A 22,222-nucleotide genomic window follows, 5' to 3' on the forward strand; every position below is an offset into this window, starting at 1 on the left:
TGTGTGTTTTTTTCTCGGAGAAGGTAATATGGTTTCAATAGCTTTCGACGAAACTAAAGTATACGGCGCACTCCCACTTGCCGCCTTTTTCACTTGGCAATCACAAAGATATTATGCAATTTTTGAAATACTCTCACAGCTTAAGGTACTATCAAGATTGTATCAATTATCTCCTGCTTTAAAATTGCTTGATTTATGAACAAATATTTTTGTGGCATTTGGAATTCTTTAGCTCAGCGAAGTGAGTTCTTCTGATTGAACACTATAATTTCAGTCGTCCGTCTGTCTGTTTGTCGTATGTTTACTTTTTACATTTTCGAATTCCTCCCGAGAATCACTGATTAATTTTAATTAAACTTGCCATAAAGCATCCTTGCGTGGAGGGGATTTAAGTTTGTGCAGATATAGGGACACCCCCTCCTTCACGTACTGTCGAAATAGAAGTTTTTGTAGTTTTCAAGTTAGTATATAGGGAGGGGGGTTTGATGGGCATTTGATGCCTGTTTCCCCTTCTATTGAGTACTTTGAATAAATTTTGCCTTAGAAAATTAATGTAATTTAAGGATTTTTTTCCAAAAGCAAGATTTTGTGCAGTTAAGGTAAGAATTTTTGAGAAACAAATCCAGAACCCATGGAAATTTTTTATGCGCAATAAATATTTCTATGGGTGGTATTATAGCTCTCCAAGTGTGTTCAAATAATGGTCCTTGGAGTAAGATTGTCTACAAATGATCAAAGTTTTACAAAGGAAGATACGGGGAAAATCTTTCTCTTAAACATATTCTCAGCATTTTGTCTACAATTTGGATTTTTTTTTGGAAATATAAAATTAAAAGGGAAAATTTTAAAACACCTGCTGATGAGATGCAACAGGGCCAATAGGCCTCATGTGAGCGTTTTTGCCTCTTAAGCCTCTTGTCATTGAAACTTGGATCAAAACATTTTAATCATATGTATATATATTGTTTAAACTGTTCGTTGCATGCTTTTAAAAGTCACAGCGAAGTTCTCATACCTAATACCTAATAAATAGCTTATCACATGTCAAACCTCAATTGCTCAATAACAAAGTCGCATTGAATTGCTTAAAAATATTAGATTTAATGGGACTTAAATAAAGTCGGATGATAGAGCTAAAAATTGGCACGTCTTTCGATGAATTTCCTTGAGACATGGGCAAAATATCAAAAGTTATAAAAAGTTTCTTATTTTAAGTTAACAAGCAGATTCAAAGAATTGTGGTCCCCCGCTTTCGGTGTCTTTGTGGGTGAGATGTCATTTTTTATGACATATTGTGTCAAATATGAACGCCCTATCATATGTCGTTTAGAAATTATCACTAAAGTTGGATTTTTTTTTTGTAAAATAAGGTCAGTTGTGAAGGTCAAGGTCAATGGGTCACAAATCATAGCATGCTTGGAAATATCTTGTCACAGGTAATAAACATGTCAAATATGAAAGCCCTATCTCTTCTCAAGATAAGGAACAAGATGTGTTTGTGAAACACTGCATGATGCCCCGTATGGCAACATAGCGAAGATTAAACTTTTCTTAAATGCAAATTTAATGTATTCTTACCTACATTTTTTTTTATTAAACTCCAAGGTCAAGGTCATTCTTGATATCCAATGAAAGATCCTGTCACAAGGATTAAATATGTGAAACAAGTAAGCCTTACCCCTAACCCTTTAAAAGTTATGGTCAAGGTTTGTTTTTTTTTAAAGTAAGTTTAACTCCAAGGTCAAAGGGCCAAAGTTCTTTGTATTCAATGAAAGGTCTTCTCACGAGATTAAATATGTGAAGTATGAAAGCCCTTTCCCTTACCGTTCAAAAGTTATGGCCAAGGCTAAAGTTTTTTCACAAGTACAGAAATCTCCAAGGTCAAGGTCAATAGGTCAAGGTTGTTGGTATCCAATGAAAGGCCTTGCCACAAAAAATACATATGTGAAATATGAAAGTCCTAGCACCATTCAAAAGTTATGGCTAACGTAAAAGTTCGGAATTTTTTTGTAAAAGTAGGTCAAACTCCAAGGTCAAAAGGTCAAATTTGGTGGTACCGAAAGAAAGGTCTTGTCACAGGAATACACATGTGAAATATGAAAGTCATAGCTTCTCTTCATCAAAAGTTATGGGCAAGGTTAAAGTTTTTGTGACGGACGGACGGACGGACAGACTGACGGATAGACGGACTGACGAATGAGATTTAATGACCACTTGCTTTCGCGAAAGCGGGAGGCAAAAAAAAATCTAGGCATAAGAACGTACATATTTATTATCTAATAAGTAAAACAATGTCTTCTTTCCCTTTTCCTTAATTTAGATAACAATTTACACACATTGTAAGTTTATTTTTCCCTGATCTCCATTTTCTATACTTATCCACAGGAATGAGATTGTGCTCATATTTTGGTTTGCTGTGTATGATTTGACAATAAGGGAATTCCCTGGGGGAAAATAAACTTTAATTTCGCATAACTGCAATTTTTTAAAAAACATTATTGCTCCATGGCCTTTGAGATGACAATGAGATGGAGAGAATATGCCTCAGCGCAGAAATATGGGGCGTTCATTACTCCTTCCCCCGTCGTTGTGGCCCCTTGCTTTTTCCCCTTTGTCCCCTTTGTTGCACAATTTCCATTATATTGTTTTCCTCGCTTTATTGCCAAAGGACCAGAAAGTCTTGGAAAGAGTGGTCCTTTATCATTCAGTAGTTTTCAAAATTGAACATAAAAACTATTTATATAAACTGATATCTCTGAAAAAGAAATTAATAATATTGAGAGATTTAATATAGGTTTCATATGAATCTACGTTACTTTAATTTTTGAACCATATAATTGTGTTTTGGTAGTAATGGATACATATTCCTCAAATCTTTAAAAGTAAAACAAAAATATATGTAGTTGTTCGATTTTTAAATGAATGAAGAGGCGAATAGAGGTTTCGAACGACTTTTCATTGGATTAGATATATGCCTCAAACGTAATAAACTGTGAAGTATAAGAATCGCCCCCTTCATTGCTTAGAATACTGAGTATTTATCAGAGAAGTTTATCATAAAGCCGATGTATATACCAGATTCTTGACCGTAGTAGTAAAACATTTTCCACTTTAAGTAAAAGATTATATAGAATTATTTTCATGAAGGCACTCATAACCAGTCCTCATACGAGCCAATGATACGTTTAGCTAGGTTATTGATATAACGGAGGGTTTTGATCGTTTAGGGGATAAAAGCATTTACACTATATTCTCTCAAGTAAAAGAAAATCAAGTGGTTTTGGATAAGGGGTTTAAATATGATGATCTAATGTTTCATTTTCCATATTGACCTTTGTATTTGTAAAAATTAACCTAGATTAAATCAGAGGAGTCTCAAATTATTTTGATCAAATTAGTAAATCTATGTAACATACGCTTTAACGGTGAAGGTCCAGGGAATATAGAAGTCCCCCCTCCCCCTCTCCCGGTACTTGAATAAAGGCGATGTCTATGACCTTGAACCCTTCGTGACGAAGAAAACTGCTAACCTTTATACCATATATTGTCCTGATGAAGATGGAGCACGTTTTCAGTTTGCCACATGAACCTGATGTCATTTCCTTTATCGGCTTCAACATGCATGACTAAAAAAGTCATTACCTATATCAGCTACCGAAATAAGCTATAGTTTTAAATTTTGGAAATCAAATCGCCAAAAAAAATTCTGCTCCTACAGTTAAGTCTTACAAAAATACCAGAGACTCGATATTGATTGACCCTCTCATAAGAGAGATAACTATTTTTGTCGAGATTTGTCTCAAGGGGTGCTGAAATTAATTTTAATTTATTGATAAATTCGATTTCTTTTGAAAAAAAAAAGTGACAGTTTATGGTCTAATTTTCAGGTTTAGGTAAAAGTTGATTCGGCAGTTTTGTACCTCATTCCGATTCTTTAATCTATAGATTCTCAATCTAAATCAATAAACATAAGTATCCATTCTTAATTATGCCTTTATTTCGACTACAATAGAAGTGTCACATGTATAATTTAGCCGAAAGCTTTCGCTCTAAAGGCTTTGCTGGAATATTAAATGTATCTAATTCTCGATCTCTTTTCATTCTCTCTTTCAAAAAAAAATCTTAATGCTCACGAGGGAATCATCCCCAAACGATTGTCTAGAATTACGTTTTATATTGTTAGCAAAACTGTATGTGATTATGAATTATTCAATTATTATTGAAAGGCTTTGTTCCAATTTATTTGGAGGAATTTCAGCGAGTGTGACGGGATCAAATTCGCATTGCAAAATGCATTGAGCGTTTGGCTTTATCAATGACATTAACATAGCATTGTGCATATAAATATTTTTAAAAATAACTTTCAATTTCATCTTAATTTCATCTATTCTCTTTAACAAAGTACATGCAGATTAAAATAATGTACCGATTAATATTGGTAAAGGTTTTTTTCATATATCGTTATCATGTATATACATGAAGTAGTATATAAGTATTGCATGTAGTTGAGTGTAACATTGAAAACTCAACTACATGCAATATTTATTATATTATACTGAATGTTTTATACAAATACATATAACAATGAACCGTGCGCGCATATACTCTGCGCAGTCGCTGTTTTTTTAGAATATCACCCGTCGTCAAGCAACGTTGACTGTTGCTACGCAGGTGGGCGTGGCTTCATTATTCAGCGGGTAATAGTGTTTTTTTAACAAATGTTTCTCGACGAATCAGATTCAAGTAATTCACATGAAAGTATAATATAACAAAATATGTACTAATCTCTATAGTGTAAATTTCAAATACTTGATAGTAGAATATTATGAGCTAGGATTAGTTCTGACAAGTACTTTGTGTGTACTTGGAAAAATAAGAGTGCATATTAACCCTATCTCCGTTTTCATTGCATGCCAAATGGGACTACATGTATTATATATACATGTAGTATACCGGTGTGTTGTTCGTATTAAACGGACCGATGTTTGTGCTTCATACGACTTAATTCAAATCATTCCCCAATTTATTAGATAGTTGTTACTTAAAATGATTACATATTCGTGTTGTGTTTTGTTGACAAATCCAAAAACAGATCAGGAATAGGATTTTTAATGATAAAATGTGGACACAATCATTTCATGCTTTTTAAAACAGCCAGAGTAAATTGTTACTCGAGAAAAAAAAACATCAAGCACGTAAAGACGTACTTTTCAATTGCACGCGGATTAATATAGGTTTGATTTCGGGGTCACAAAATGACCAAAATATAATGCACCTGTAACTTGTGCAATCCTGGCTCAGTCAGACACTTAGCCAAATGAAAGCAAGCCCGTCTATAATTTGTGGTTTCCTTGGAGATTACATGTGAAAGTAATTAGCATACCCTTGAGAATAACCATAATGATCTTTGGGAAAAACAATGATTATATCGAGAGATGTATACAGTATGTTCATACAAAGGCTGAGTCGTGAGGAGGTACACTCCTGTCGTGTTTTAACCCAATCAGTGCACGTGGATCAATATGTTACTGACTTTGTCGGGAAATGTCAATGGATATTATCATCGGAGTTTGTAGAAGACATATGTCATAAACAGTAATACATCAACACTATCATGCAGAGCCAAGCAGCATTTCAGTAGCTTATATATTAATTAAGTGGGGGGAATGGGGATGGTATAAAGACGACAATCATTGTAATGCGATAGGAGACTCTTCTATGTGTGCGGCACCGATGAGGTTAATACCTCTTACGTGCGTGTTTGTAAAATTACATACTAGTATATAATTAAGAAGAAGTGTTGAGAATGCAGTTGTTTTTAGATTGCAATGGTTTTTAGCTCACCTGAGCCGAAGGCTCAAGTGAGCTTTTCTGATCGAAATTTGTCCGGTGTCTGTCGTCGTAAACTTTTCACGTTTTCATCTTCTTTTCAAGAACCGCTGGGCCAATTTCAAACAAACTTGCCACAAAATATCTTTGGGTAAAGGGGATTCAAGTTTGTTCAAATGAAGAGCCACGGCACCCCTTCTTCCAAGGGAAGATACTTAAGATATCACGAAAAATTTATAGCATCATTTAAAAATCCCAGGAACAACAAAGCCATGATTAGTCACGTTTACATATACATGGAAGCATCTTCAGGTAGTATAGATTCAAGTTTGTTCATATCATGACCCCCAGCGGTACGGTGGGGCCACAATGGGTGATATAAGTTTTACATAGGAATACATAGGAAATATCTTCTCAAGAACAGCAAAGCATTGATCGGTTATATTTATATGGAAGCATCCTCTGGTAGCGTCGATCCAAGTTCGTTCAAATCATGATCCCCGGGGTAAGGGGCATAATGTGTGATCAAAGTTTTACATAGGAAACATTGGAAAAAAATCCTTTAAAATCTTCTTGAGGACAGCGAAGCCGTGATTGGTCATATCTATACTTTTCAACACTGGACTGATTGATTTTCTGCCTTTTCCTAACCTATGTGCTCAGGTAAGCGATGTGGTCCCCTGGGCCTCTTGTTGTACACTGAGATGACAAAATATTTTAACCACTTTACATAGGTACCATTCTGAAACAAGTGGCCCTGGGACAAAAGAGATTACAGCCCTTGAAATGTTGATAGCAGGAACTTTGGTGATAAAAATATTATAAAATGCATATCAGAAAATAAATATTCACAACAAACAACTTATTTTATAATATGACTCCAACTACCATTTACCAAATCTTGTTTACTTATTAAACAGAATTCTGGTTTTGACGCCGGTCTTTTCTGCGTCATATTAACTTCCAGACAGCCCTGTCATCACGAAGTAAGAACACTAAGCTTGTGAAATTCTGATTTTCTCCATTGTTTTCATATTATTTCAAGATTAAAATCATATCAAACTTAAAAATTCTGTAAATAACTTTGAAGTAGATTCATGATTTATATTGCGTAATGTTAGACAGTATCTGATTCGAACACAGTGATAATTTGATTGGTAGAGACAAAATCGAATACTTCTAAGACCATGCTTAAAGCAAAATGGACGACATCTCCTATTTCAATCAGCTATATTTGATAGTCCGTTGTAATTTAATATCATGTAATATTTAATTGGAATCAAATAAGAGTTGTTCTAGAGGAGAAAATCTCTTTTTATCTAGATCCATTTGTCATACAGTGGCCCAATTTGCCTTTACCAGACTTTTCTTTTCATTATTTTTCCTTTTGTATGTGTGGTATTTATACAAGTATAGAAAAGGAAAAATTTCCTTCTGTTTCTTGTATTCTAAATGTTACCCTTTTCTCTGAGACACGAACACAAACGCTACGAAAAAACTCTGTTTTCGTTTATTTTCATTTTACCACCACTTTATACTCGTAAATTCAAAATTATATCATGGTAGTTGGACTCCAAGCATTAAGAATCCAAGTAACAGAGAACCCATGATTTTTTTCAATTGGTAATTATATAGATTTTTCGCTTACTAGCATACCTTTCAATATTCGGGTGCAGTATTGTGGAACAATTTACCTTTAAGTGTAAGAATGTCTTCATCGCTTCAGAATTTTAAAATCAAGTCAAGAAAATTTATAATAGACCAACGTTCAACTTAAATTGTTATATAGTTGTATATCTGTGGATTGTATTATTAATGAAATAAGGCATGTATTATTATTACTATTGTATGTTGTTTCAATGTTACACTCAACTCCATGCAATATTTATTATATTATACTGAATGTTTTATACAAATACATACAGTATAACAATGAACCGTGCGCGCATATATTCTGCGCAGTCGCTATTTTTTAGAATATTACCCTTCGTCAAGCAATGTTGACTGTTGCTACGCAGGAGGGCGTGGCTTCATTATTCAGCGGGTAATAGCGTTTTTTAACGAATGTTTCTCGACGAATCAGATTCAAGTAATTTACATGAAAGTATAATATATAACATTGTTGAATGTACTATTTATCATTATGTATTATGTATGTATTTTTATGGAGGGCCTCAAGGAAGAATAGTGCTCGCACTAATTGAGTCACCCTCTTTAAATAAAGTATTATTATTAAGGTCTTCCGACTTCCTTCGGAAGACCTTATTGTTTTCCGTCGGTTTCCTATTATTATTATTATTATTATTATTATTCTTTTTTTCATTTTTATGGTGATATCTCAGCTGTGACTGTACGGATTTCAAAGATTTTTACAGGAAAGATGCACCAGGTTAATATCTCAAGACGTGTTTTTCATTTTTTCAAAATTTTCTTCCGTTCGCGATTTTTGGGGAAATTTGTATTTTTTAAATGGATTTTTGTACACTACTTTTCTCGAAAACGGCTAAAGATATGACATTGAAACTTATGGACATGAAAGAACATCAAATGTAGATGTGCCGAACGTCCTTCATTTTTTGTCGTTCCTACTTCCGGTCGTAAACGGAAGTGAATTCAAAAAGTCCAATTTTTCAACTTTTTTGTTTTTCAATATTTTTCTTTTGGATTTACAGGGTTTATAGAGCGTCTTCAAAGATATCTATATATGTTTTCATTTTTTTAATGCGTGCGTTTATTGTAAAGATATGTTCAAACCAAACTTTGTCTTACTGTCGGGGGTTCGAATCCCGCTCGGGGCGTTCTCCAAATTTTTTCTTTCTTTTTGTCTTTTTTCAGTTGCAAATTACTTTTCACTCTTTTATAACATGTGTGGAACATTTTGCCGATTTTTAAAAGCTATATTTGGAGATATTTTGTGAAATACCTGGAACAATCACGATTTGTGTTGAGAAACTACTGTAAATGAACGTAAACGAAAAAATACATTCTGAAATCTATTTCATGGCATGACGCAGCATAGAACTCTAAAGAAAAGTTGGTCGGAAGACCTACTTGTTGCCCTAGCAACAAGAACGCATCTAGTTATTATTATTATTATCATTATCATTATACCTTTATGGTATGCAGTCGTTAAATCCCTTATTATCATATACATTCTATATATTTTAATATATATTAAAACAGTCTTGAGTTGTAGCACGTCAATCAGGAAAGAAATCCTTAACATTTTTTTTTTCTTTTACAATCGTAGAAAACTATTCCCTAGTGCACTATATAGGTAGAATTAAAAAGGTTACGGAAATTTCCCGCCCTTTTTTCTCCTTTGGGAGAACGGCAATTTAACAGACAGTGATTAATTAAGACAAAACTGTACTCTGTAGATAAGATGCTGTTTTGATACTATACTAGCCTACAAGTAGTCAGGAGAGCGTACTATTGGGACTGACGGGGCAGTGAGAATTTGAATCCAACATGTTGTGTGGATCTAGAAGCCATGTACATTAGATGATCACATTTAAGATGACACACTGACCACACTTCTATATATTTTTTTAATTCGTAAGTCAAAGACTTATTTAATAAAAGTGCTATAACAAAGCAGTATGTCAATTGATTATAATGTATTTTGAACCAGACTGTGTTCTTATAAAAAGAAATGCGTGAATGTTATAGGAGATAAAAAATAATCTTCCTCGGGAATACCAAATTCTTTATGTCAGGATTAATAACAAAACTGTCAGTCAAGGAATTTTAGGGAAAAATACCTTGATCTTGTGGCCTATTTATCAAGATTTTTTTTAATAGAGGTGAATTAGTCGCGATGGTATACACTTATGAACGATCAAACCAATAGTAAATTAATCAATAACAACTGTTTCCTTAATTAATGTCGGGGTTTTCTTGGAGTATCTCAGTTTTTTATGCGGTAAGGATCGACTTACTTGACATACTCAGTGGCTATCATCTGCTGCTCGTTATTTGACCAAAGCGCTGCAGTTCATAACTCGGCCATGGATTGCAGGTCATATTTTTTTATCATGGCAGTATTTACTTGAATTTTTCTAAAACCTCTTTAAAATCAACTATCATAACCCCTGCCAAATTATTGTTGACAACACCAGTGAACGGTAATTTCAGTTGAAGAGAGAGTCACCCAATCGTTTCTTTGTACATTGTAACAAAAAATCCAAATAAGGAATTTGTTTATGTTGTACATGTAAAAATAATTTAATTTTGGTTGTAATACGTCATTTGATTGGATAAAAGAATTAGTTCATATCGTACTTTGTAACATAAGTTGCCTACATCACAATGAGACTCCGCTTGACGTTACTTTTAAACTATGTTCAATTTGAAGCCATTCTTGAAGGAAAATTGTCGTGGAAATAGAATGGAGATGTATATAATGAATGTGGAAATTTAAATTATAAGGAATGAATGTAATAGATATCCTAAGTTATACTGGTAAAACACGAGCTGGGGCAGTTCACGCTGTAAAAAACGCGAATTGTTAGTAACTTATATTCAAACTAGTAATGTAACGTGGTCTACAGAGGATAGTATAACGTAACGTGGTCTACAGAGGATAGTATAACGTAACATGGTCTACAGAGGGTGGTATAACGTAACGTGGTCTACAGAGGATAGTATAATGTAACGTGGTCTACAGAGGATAGTATAACTTAACGTGGTCTACAGAGGATAGTATAACGTAGCGTGGTCTACAGAGGATGGTATAACGTAAAGTGGTCTACAGAGGGTGGTATAACGTAACGTGGTCTACAGAGGATAGTATAACGTAACATGGTCTACAAAGGATAGTTTAACGTAACGTGGTCTACAGAGGATAGTATAACGTAACGTGGTCTACAGAGAATAGTATAACGTAACGTGGTCTACAGAGGCTAGTATCACGTTATGTGTCTACAGAGGGTGGTATAATGTAACGTGGTCTACAGAGGGTAATATAAAGTAACGTGGTCTACAGAGGGTGGTATAACGTAACGTGGTCTACAGAGGATAGTATAACGTAACATGGTCTACAGAGGGTGGTATAACGTAACGTGGTCTACAGGGGATAGTATAACGTAACGTGGTCTACAGAGGATGGTATAACGTAAAGTGGTCTACAGAGGGTGGTATAACGTAACGTGGTCTACTGAGGATAGTATAACGTAACATGGTCTACATAGGATAGTTTAACGTAACGTGGTCTACAGAGGATAGTATAACGTAACGTGGTCTACAGAGAATAGTATAACGTAACGTGGTCTACAGAGGCTAGTATCACGTTATGTGTCTACAGAGGGTTGTAAAATGTAACGTGGTCTACAGAGGGTAGTATAAAGTAACGTGGTCTACAGAGGATAGTATAACGTAACATGGTCTACAGAGGATAGTATAATGTAACGTGGTCTACAGAGGATAGTTAACGTAACATGGTCTACAGAGGGTGGTATAATGTAACGTGGTCTACAGAGGGTGGTATAACGTAACGTGGTCTACAGAGGGTGGTATAACTTTACGTGGTCTACAGAGGGTGGTATAACGTAACATGGTCTACAGAGGGTGTTATAATGTAACGTAGTCTACAGAGGGTGGTATAACGTAACATGGTCTACAGAGGATAGTATAATGTAACGTGGTCTACAGAAGATAGTTTAACATAACATCGACAGAGGATAGTTAAACGTAACGTGGTATACAGAGGGTGGTATAACCTAACATGGTCTACAGATGATAGTATAACGTAACGTGGTCTACTGAGTATAGTATAACGTAACGTGATCTACAGAGGATAGTATAACCTAACATGGTCTACAGAGGGTGGTATAACTTTACATGGGCTACAGAGGGTGGTATAACGTAACGTGGTCTACAGAGGATAGTATAACGTAACATGGTCTGCAGAGGGTGGTATAACATAACATGGTCTACAGAGAATAGTATAACGTAACGTGGTCTACAGAGGATAGTATCACGTAACATGGTCTACAGAGGATGGTATAACGTAACGTGGTCTACAGAGGGTGGTATAAAGTAACGTGGTCTACTGAGGGTAGTTTAACGTAACGTGGTCTATAGAGGGTTTTATAACTTTATGTGGTCTACATAGGGTAGTATAACGTAACGTGGTTCATAGAGGCTGGTTAATAACGTGGTCTTCAGAGGGTAGTTTAAGGTAACGTACTTTATAGAAGGTAGTATTACGTAGCTTGCTCTATAGAGGATAGTATAATGTTATGAGGCATACAAAGGGTAGTTTAACGTAACGTGGTAATTAATAAAAAGGAAAGGACATTTTTGATAAAGCAGAATTTCGTTCTTTTCTTTTTTCTCTATACGTATTTTCCCTCTCTTTACAGCTCAGTTTCATGGTTTTCAAAGCTCTTCAGCCCGTCACCCGTCTTTCAACCCAACCAAGCGTAACGTTACGTACCACGTGGGTGAAACGGCGCTGTTACAGTGCTCGGTGGAAAATCTTGGAACAAAAGAGGTACGTCTCATCAAGAATATGCATTCTAGTGTATCTACACCTGGTTTTGTGTTGTGGTTTGTCAATAAATGGTCTCCAGAAAGTAATTTTTAAGGATTACGCAGAATTTCAATTCCCCTGCCTAGGATACCAACTTTCATTGAAATCGATAGCCTTGGGTTGTTATACTGGGCACGGGAATTCAAATTAATGGACAGCAATGTTGAGGTATTAGCAAGAAAGCTGGAATTTATGGATAATTGTTATAATATCTATATTAATGTCAAACTTTGTTATGCAAATTAATCTTACATTATATATTGTTGCAAGAATGCAACATGGCCATTTTCGCGTCTGGGTTTGGTTTTATGATCTTGCATACAGAAAGAAGAGCAATATATGTGTAAATCTTTATCAGAGGAGAGATCAAAGATATGGAGATGTACATGTGCAATGTTTTAGGATCTATTTAAAAATGAATGGCGGCAAGTTTTATATCCTAAATTTACTAGCGGGCTGCAATCGAATGAGGTCATGCTAGTTCCAAGAATTAATGAAAAGTAAGCTTTCATTTGAAAATAAAACTTCATTTGTTAGTAGGATAGTAGTGCATTCTCATCACGCAAGAAATTGGCAGTATCAATTGGATCATTAGTATAAAAAAATATTGTGATTGGGAATTCTGTAAATCTCAATGAAAAAGGTGAATGTTTTCCTTTCTGTTCACTTCTTTCATGCAACACATGTTTCAGAGAAAACTGAAATCAATTGAACCTGTCACATAAAACAATAAAATCCCCAACAAGTCGATTGAATGATCTATCTGTTTTTAATAAGCTTTATCAAATCTGTTTCACACATCATTGATTTCCGATAGTGATGAACGTGTTACGGTATCTCGTCTTCCTCAGGAAATAATAAAGACACTTGGTTCTTAAGTACATATTTAATTTTTGCAAATCATCTCTCTTTATATAGACTTTCCATCGTTCAATGATGTTAACTTTGTTCTCAATCCTTCGGATCCAAAGTACGATTATTCGGTCTCAAATGAAAATCTTTATACATAGAGCACCACTCTATACACACACAACACCAATTTTACCGCTCAAGTCGTTCTCGCCTACTCTAGATCTATAAATGATTTTGTAAGATACAAAAAAGATCGGAATTTGATAAATCTTAACAAAAGTATCCTCCTTTTCATGATTTAAATCACATAAAAAGTTCTTATCCATAGCAAGTATTTTTTGTATTATTATTATTCAGCTAAATGATTTTGTCAGATTAAAATGAAAACATAACTTCAAGGGCTGCTTTAGATATTTCAAAGGAATTTCAAAGCTAACAGATACCTCTTTTCTCTACATCTTGTATAGAATACTAAATGTAAAGAGCTTTATATACCCAAAGGACCAAAGTCCAATAAATTATTATCTGTATATTTGTTGTTATAGGGCACCCCCACCCCTACCCCCAGATTTCTATAGGGCCGTTATATTGTTGTCGTTTTTGCATGATTTTGTCATACAAGAACAGTGAGCGATAAACCAAGTATGCAATATAACAGTTTTCAAATTATTAAAAACAACAAGCGTTAGACAAGACTAGTACATGTATTTCCTTTTTTACGTTTTTAAATGAAATTCAAATATATCATAAACAGTGCTATATTTGTAAAATATTTCTCTATCTTTCACAGGTAATTTGGAAAAATAGAAACCAGAAGCATGTGATTACAGTGGGTACCTTCGTGTATATTGGGAGTGGAGCATACAGCGTCAGCCATCCCGCCAACAGTCCCCATTACGACCTCGTTATCAAAAACGTACAGCGACACCACGCCGGAGTTTTCGAATGTCAAGTTAGCACGCGGGAAGATATGAGCATTGAAGTTACATTGAATGTAATCGGTAAGTTATTTTAAAGAAAGAGCCTGTTCACGTCAAATTTGACGAAAATTAAGAATATACATTTCTGTAGCTATTCAGTGCAATCTGATTAAAATCAGATTCTCGATCCGCTCCTTTATTTTTTTATAGTCGCTACACGAGGTGTTGCGACCATAAAAAAAAATAAAGGAGCGGATCGAGCATCTGATTTTAATTAGATTGCTATTCAGTGTGTGAATTTTAATCATTTAAAGCAATATGAGCTGCAAATTTGATGTCAAAATTTTTTGTTGCAAACTTGTAAATAACTATTCCAATGATAGAAAAAAAAATAACGTTAATAAACTTCTGTTGTTCATATTTGCGATGGAAGAACTATATATAAGCTTCAATTAAATCAAAATTACATTATTGTTGTTCTGTACAATAATGATTTCTTATATAAAACTGTATATTGGATTGTAAATAGAAGTCTTTCGTCTGCTTTATTTTATTTTTAGTCTAATTGATCATAAAGGTTTAAGTTATATTATCATAATAACACATTTTAATAGCAAAATAAAATTTTCAAAAATACAGCTCATATTGCTCTAATTGACTGAATAGGATATTAGTATTCTAACAGTTTTCCGATGTTTAAGATTTCGCTGATTTTTTAAACAAAACATAGTTCTGACCTAGTATTGTTTGGCTATGCTTCAATAACTCTATCAGCACATTTCTCATCTCAGCCCCATCCTCCCCGATGAGATTATGTTTCTACTAGGGCTGGGCAAAAATATCGATATTTTGGTATACATGTATTGCAATACAATGACAAAAAATATCGTATTGCAATACGTTTTCGTAATATCGATATATCGGCAAAGTGCTTAAACTAAGGAATTTTATCATTAAAAATAAATATAAAAAGAGTTGTTAAAAAGCCAAACAGTAAGAAAGACGCTAGTTTTGGTGTATTTCAGAGCATAGCTTTAATAAAATCAACAATATTTTTTTTTCTTCTGCTAACTCTTCATAGTTATGTATGTTCTTCATGTAAATTAAAGTTAATATCATAAGAAAATAACGTTGAAAATATTGCAATATATATCGCAATATAGTTAAAAATATCGCAATACGAAATTTCTGGTTAATACCCAGCCATAATTTCTACTATGTGGGAGAAATCATGTTCTCTAACTTTTAAATCTGAACATACTTTCTGTGTGTTTCAAGCATTTTCTATGTGAATCTTAGGAGAACTTTAATAATTGCTACAATTTACTGCTCACTATTTTTTTCAGATCCACCTGTAAAGCCAACTTATTCATGTAAGTTTGAGAAAAATTATTTTCATTAAAGCGACATATTGTAATTTATAAAATATTTTTCCAAGTCTGCTTATTTGTGAAAACCCTTTTTTGTATGTATATATGTATAATGCCTCGGGATAGTTTGCTTCAATTCTGCTTATTTAAGTTTGCCTCTCTCTTTATTCATCTATTATTTTCAATTTAAATTATCCTACTCATTATGTATTCATTTAATAAGTATTTTCTCATTGCTTACAGCTTCACCAAGAGCATCCAAACCAGGTACTTAATTAAAAGAGTAGTAATTATATTGAACATACAAAGGACTCACATTTCAACCTCACATATATATCACCATCAGACTCATATATTTAAACTATATGAAAAGCATATAGAAAAATAGTATTTCTTTAATTTTCCATCGTAACTTAAAAAATCGAAGCAGATGGGGAACAAACTTGATATTATTAGCGAGAACAGTTAGAGACAGTTTCTTGGTGTGACTCTCTCTCTCTCTCTCTCTCTCTCTCTCTCTCTCTCTCTCTCTCTCATACTCACGTAATAGTTGCAAATTTAATATCTGACATAAAAAAGTGTACATATAATAAAATAACATACTAATATACCTGTATCTTATTTAAGTGGCATTCAGTTTTGGGAGAGGACAAACACAAAATTTTGTAATTTCAGAACATATTGCTTGTACGAGTATAATATGACAGTCAGACAATGTAATGCACACTTCACTTTGATGTCAAATATATATAACATTTTATAGTTTGCCAATGTTTTCAAATAACTTATTCATATCTGTAAGTACGATTTACGGTTACAGCAAATTTTGGTCCTACTATAATCATTGCATCTGCCTATGAAATTAACCATTTTTGTGTGTGTACATTTCTGTGGGCAAAATTTAGACGAGTAAATAATAAAAATAAATTTTTACAGTTTGAAAGACCATTTTCTATTGACTGTTGTTTGCTATTAGCTCCATTCTCTTCTACTGGATTATTATGCTTTATTTTTTGCATGTTTTGCTATTGGTTTGAATTATATAAAAGACAAATGAGTTAACTTGTGTATTTGGATGCCAAGTGAATTTAGCATGGAATAGAAAGTTTCCTCTCGATGTGCTTTGATCAGTAATTGAGTAAGATATGAAATTGTCTGCGAACAACGACCACATTGAAATGAACATTTCCCAGTAGGGTCGTACCATCCAGAGCCGCTTTTAGCTTTTTTCTGAGTGTTTGTGGTTGGTACTTAATTATAAAAAAAATAAACATAAAATTATTTCATGTATCAGTAGCACATGTACCAAAAATATTGATTCAATGGAAAAGATTTTTGTCAGGACTGAGGTCAAGGTCATATTGGGGGGGGGGGGGGGGGGGTAAGGTTAGATGAATGTCACATTTATTCAAAGGACACTTTTTTGTTGTTCACTCACCTCGAAGATCCTTTGTCTATGAAGACGTAATGAATCCAGTTTAATGTAATATTTCAGCCATGACTCTGACCGGAACCGAGTTTGTAGACCAAGGCGACCCCGTTAAACTTTCCTGCAACGCCACAGGGGTAAAACACGCACCGGAAGACGTCGACTGGTTTTTTGACGGACTCAAAATTCAAAGCAGTGTTGAAGAGGAAATACTTATCACAAAATTCCACAGTCCGGAAACGAGGACGCTCATCAGTACGTTAGAAATTGAACGCAGCAAAATGAAACATTCGGGAATCTATATATGTAGAAGTACTGACGGAATAATTAAAAGCCACACCGTACAAGTAATTAATGGTATGTATTAAATTTAGCATAATACTCATGTTTTATATTTGATAATTACTGGTACTTTTGATTGTTGAATTTGATGTAAAAGACTTCTCGATAAGTTACCCTTTCCTTATCTTTTGTTCCCAGTTTATTTGTTCCTGGCTACCCGTGTTTTAATTTGCGCATATTTTATATCATTTGCACAAAAGAGTTTGATTTTTACGCAGTATTTTTCTGACTGATCTATTGTACTTTTGGCCTATTGAGTGTGTTAGAGAAATTTGAAGGCGTACTCGACTACTCGAGAGAAAACTTGTCATGCACACGCACATTCTACCTAATGTGTTCTAATGAATTCCGAATACTGAGGAAAAATTTCTGTGTAAATGAACAAAAAATGCATGCAAATTATTCGGTTTGGCTCAACTTACTGCATTTTTTCCTAAATAACCATAGAATGAGATAAATTTGCAATCACCTGTAACCTAATAGAGTATTAAGTTCTTTTTTATATACACTCTTGCGTTTTATTTTCTGTTCAAATGACATTTCATTAATGTAGTGTTAACATTATCATGTTGATTGGCAGGTATACGTTACTAAGCAAGTCATCGTGATTATTCAGAAATTTCTTTTTCAGCAACGAGTAATAATAGAATAAGAGCAGTGATAGCAACTGGAGGTAAATAATAATTAAAATTCTTACATCAAGCTCTGTCAGATTCTTAAAACTTTAAAATATAATTCTCTTTAATTAAGTAAACTTGTCGTTGAAGTTGGAATTTAAAGATGAAATATTTGATGACAGTTGCAGCTGAGGCACATGCAGTATATAACTAGTATTTGTAAATCTGCTGTTTTATTAGCTTCAGTCAGTGCTTATTGAAATTAAACTTCCGGAATAAAAGAGGAGTCGATTGGTGCACGTTCTACATAGCACAAAAAAAAGGATCAAGATGTCTTTTAATTGGTGTTGTAGTTAATCAAGTAGCTCAATATCTGTATTTTTGATAGTTTTTTTTTTTTATTAATTGAAAATTTATTATGTATATAAAGAACATTTTGGTTTAGTAAAATTAGTAGCGGCATCCCTGTCTTATTCTCAGGTGAAGTTATATATACTGAATATTTTAGTGGAGTATTTTCTTTTGTTTGCAGGCAAAAGAGATGATAGGAACGACCGACATGTTGCAGAACAGACTGACAATAAGTGTTCATCATTAACAATGTATTTACCTACTTTTGTGTTAATTTCAACATTATACTCCATATATATCTATCTACCTAGGTGAATCGGCACAGATTTGCCCGCGAAGAAAATGTTTCCTACCCAGGTCTTTCATGAATGTAAAGACCCAATTTTGAATCTAGTTCGAGACTGACAATAGTGAAAACGAGGCAGACTTTTCTGTGGTCGTCTTAATTTTGGCGGTTTTATCGTACTCAAGTTCGACTGAGAGACAATGATTGGAGTTTGTAGTTAATGTGACTCTCTCGGACGATGGACAAGAGCAGCACCAGATCGAGTGAAGGCAGTGGTAGATTGTGATATTAAAATTCAACATGGATTGTATTTCATTTCAGTAAATCTCGCGTGCAATATTTCATCCTTGATTTTCCGTCATTCATTTTACCACTTTTATTGAAATTATTAATTACCGTTGTTACAATGTGCATTTTTATAAGAGACAAAAAAGTCATTCCATCTGTGCATATGCCAGTCTTTAGTTGTTGTATTATTAAACATTATCTCAACACGCTGTTAAGAATGATAGCAATCAGATTGGTTGTCATCCTTGAACTTCATAACTGTACAGTATTTATGCTTTTAATTCATCGTCTATAAGGGAATTCCTGTATAGAGGAAATTTTGTACTGGAGGGGGGAGGGGTAAAAAAAACTTGGCCACTTAACCATTTATTTCCCAATAGAGTCGAGATATATTTTATTTTAATGAAGGACGGTTTAACAATATTTTTTTCATATAATTTTGATAGTTAAGTAATACGAATGATTTTCTTGTTCATGACTGAAGTCTATCGTCTTTTGTTAATTACATAAAGTGGCATCTCATTTACTTTTATGACATTTTTTTCTGTTTGCTGAAAATGCTGCATCAAAATGTGTCACAGAATATCTTTTTGCTTATCTGAGCCAAAGGCTCGAATGAACTTATCTGATCAAAATTTGTCCGTCGCGCTGTTGTACAGTTCTTATAATTTTATCTTCCTGTCCAGAATCACATGGCCAGTTTCAGCCAAAATTGACACGGAGTATCATGGATAAAGGGCAGGTTTTTAAATCTCTTGCAAGGGAAGATAATTAGAAATGGTAAAAAGTGAAAGTGGGTGGGGATATTTAAAGACCTTAATAACCACTCGACCAAAAAAGATGAAACACGTATATTAAACTTTCCGATAGAGTGAGGATTCAAATTTGTTCAAAGCATGACTTCCGGGGAAGGGTGGGGTCACCGTTGGTAGAACCGCAAAGTTTTTCATGGGTGTATATAGAAAAAAAAATCTGAAAATATTTTCTCCTAGGAACAACAATGTCATGATTATTCATATTTACACCATATAAAATGATTCTCGGCCATTGTTAATACAATATATAATATTAAATTGGTTTATTTAAATCATGACCGTTTGGGGTAGAATGGGGCCACTATATGCGAAAATACTTGGGGTATATACATAAGAAAAGTCTTATCAGGAATAGCAAAGCCACTCATATTCAGTCATATTTATATAAAAACATCCTCATGTATTGTATATTCAAGTTTATCCAAATCATGATCCCTGGGGGCAAGGTAGGGCCAAAATGAGCAATCAAAGTAGAACATTGAAAAAAAAAAATCTTTGAAAATATGCTCGATCCTAGGAGCAGCAAAATCATGATGTCATGCTTGTATATAAATATTTACAGATGGTGTTAATTTATGTTTGTTAAAATCATGACTCCAGGGGTAGGATGGACTCATATTCGGCAATAGAAATACACTTGAAATATCTTTTCAAGAATAGCAAATCCTTAATTTGTCATATATACATACCTCAGAAGGCAAAGATTCAAGTTTGTCAATTCATGACTTCTGAGAAGAAGGGCCATAATTACTCAGGTGAGCGATGTGGGTTTCGTGTTTCTACTTTTGCAACACACTTGTTGATTCTTTTATTTGTTTGCATTAGTTATAAGTAAATAATGAAATCAATATGTAGATGTGACCATATGGAGAATTCATAAAAATAAAGGAAAACACAGTTTAAATTTAATCCCGATCTTTCTGTTTTGGGAAATATGATGTGAAGATTAGACTCACTGATGTTCTCATTGGAAACGCTAATATAAATTCAGAAATATTCTAAAAAAAAAAAATAAGAATCGATGATGGTTTTTCCCAGAAAAATTATTTTGTCATGGAAAATTTAGTTGGTTATCTTTTCCCCTTGGAATATGTAAAGATTAATACTGTTGGTGGTTCCTACATTTTATTTTCTTTTGAAAAATAAACTAAGTATACCTAACATTATGTTAGATATAGCTACCTTATCTCGAATATTTTCTTTTTTATGGCATCGAGAGATAGCTCGAATGTCATCTAGCTGGCATACGATTGAAATCATTTACGCGACCGAATGTGTTAGTTGATGCATCCGCGAAAGAAAATAACAATAGCAATACATCAGTTTCTTTGAAAATGTTCACAATGAATGAAATCTTGAAATCAGAATTTCATCAATTGTAAATATAATTAATTCTGTTAAAAAACAAAGATACTGTGTTCATTTAATCACAAGAAAAACATGATAGTTGTTGCGGATGAATTTATAAAGAACATATACGTCGAATGACATGAATAACATTTCGGAAGGATTACACTGCAAGATAAACAACCCAATAGGCGGTAACATGATTAAAACATAACCACGAATACTAGAAGATTAAAAAGATTGAATCCTAGATAAAATCTTAACATAAGATTACCTTTTCAGTTTTATAACCAATAAAAATATTTTAACTTAAAAGCTGGAGTGATTACTATGCTTCTCCATTTCCTCTAATTCGCAATATTCTGTATGCCACACCCGATCAAAATTCGATCGTAGTCATAATAAAGCAGAGTCATGGTTGTTGTTTATATGCACTAAAGAAATGATCAGACTTTGACAATTAGAATAATATTGGAAAATTTTTTAAAGGTTTCATCAAGGTCAACTTGTCCAAAAATTTATTTTTACAATAGCCCCAAATCTATGTGGTTTAAATAAAGTTGAAACTTTTACAGTGTATAAATTTATGTATATCATTGATTAACTGATAGAAATTACCACTTATAACAAATACTGAATAAAAATATTTATCTAGAAAAAATTCTTTACGTTGATCAATGATAGTTTTCACTAAAAGTACAGAATAAAGCAGGTGCATTTTTTTTTTAAATACATGTATGCAATTTTTTATATATATTTTTTTTTCTCGATATATTTTATTTTTTAAATATTTGTTTCTTTCAGAATCTTACTGAACATCTACAGAATACTCAAAACAGTACAATTCTCTGTTATCCATGGACTTTCAGTTAGGCGTGGCATTCTCGACGTTACATAATTAGCGTCAAAAATTTACACAGCTTTCATTCACTATTGAAATATACAAGGGATAGAATTCGGGCGAATATCAACGATTGTAGTAAATATCCAATAACAGCGCTTGTACGGCAAAGAGGTGGGGCTTAAGCCGTGTCATTGTTGTCAACAACAAATATAAAGTTCTCAATGTAATTAATTTCTTAATCAATGAGAATCTATTCGCCATTTGAGAGACGCAAATTACGTAGCGCCGAGAATGCAACGCCTTACTGCAAGTCTAAGGATGACTGAGAATTGTACTATATTCAATCTATCCCACATGTTATTTTGGACGATAATTGTCGGGATCTGTAAATGCAATT

General features: G+C 33.6%; 1 protein-coding gene across 5 annotated transcripts in view; it reads left to right on the top strand.

Annotated features, from left to right (window-relative positions):
- The window catches only part of LOC134256522 (zwei Ig domain protein zig-8-like), a 56,815-nt gene extending 37,236 nt beyond the window's left edge, over positions 1–19,579 (top strand). For 4 of the 5 annotated variants that reach the window (XM_062739175.1, XM_062739176.1, XM_062739179.1 and 1 more), the window contains exons 3-9: positions 12,195–12,325; positions 14,007–14,217; positions 15,483–15,509; positions 15,750–15,773; positions 17,002–17,292; positions 17,909–17,950; positions 18,427–19,579. In XM_062739175.1, coding sequence (XP_062595159.1) covers positions 12,195–12,325; positions 14,007–14,217; positions 15,483–15,509; positions 15,750–15,773; positions 17,002–17,292; positions 17,909–17,950; positions 18,427–18,560 — 860 coding nt within the window. In that variant the 3' untranslated portion in view covers positions 18,561–19,579. The remainder of the gene's footprint in view (positions 1–12,194; positions 12,326–14,006; positions 14,218–15,482; positions 15,510–15,749; positions 15,774–17,001; positions 17,293–17,908; positions 17,951–18,426) is intronic. The other variant, XM_062739180.1, reaches the window with a different exon arrangement.
- Positions 19,580–22,222: the final 2,643 nt, after the last annotated feature.

Source organism: Saccostrea cucullata, unplaced genomic scaffold (assembly GCF_032062105.1).
Source record: "Saccostrea cucullata isolate Sc308-1 unplaced genomic scaffold, CSIRO_AGI_Scuc_v1 ctg90, whole genome shotgun sequence".
NCBI classification, from domain to species: domain Eukaryota; kingdom Metazoa; phylum Mollusca; class Bivalvia; order Ostreida; family Ostreidae; genus Saccostrea; species Saccostrea cuccullata.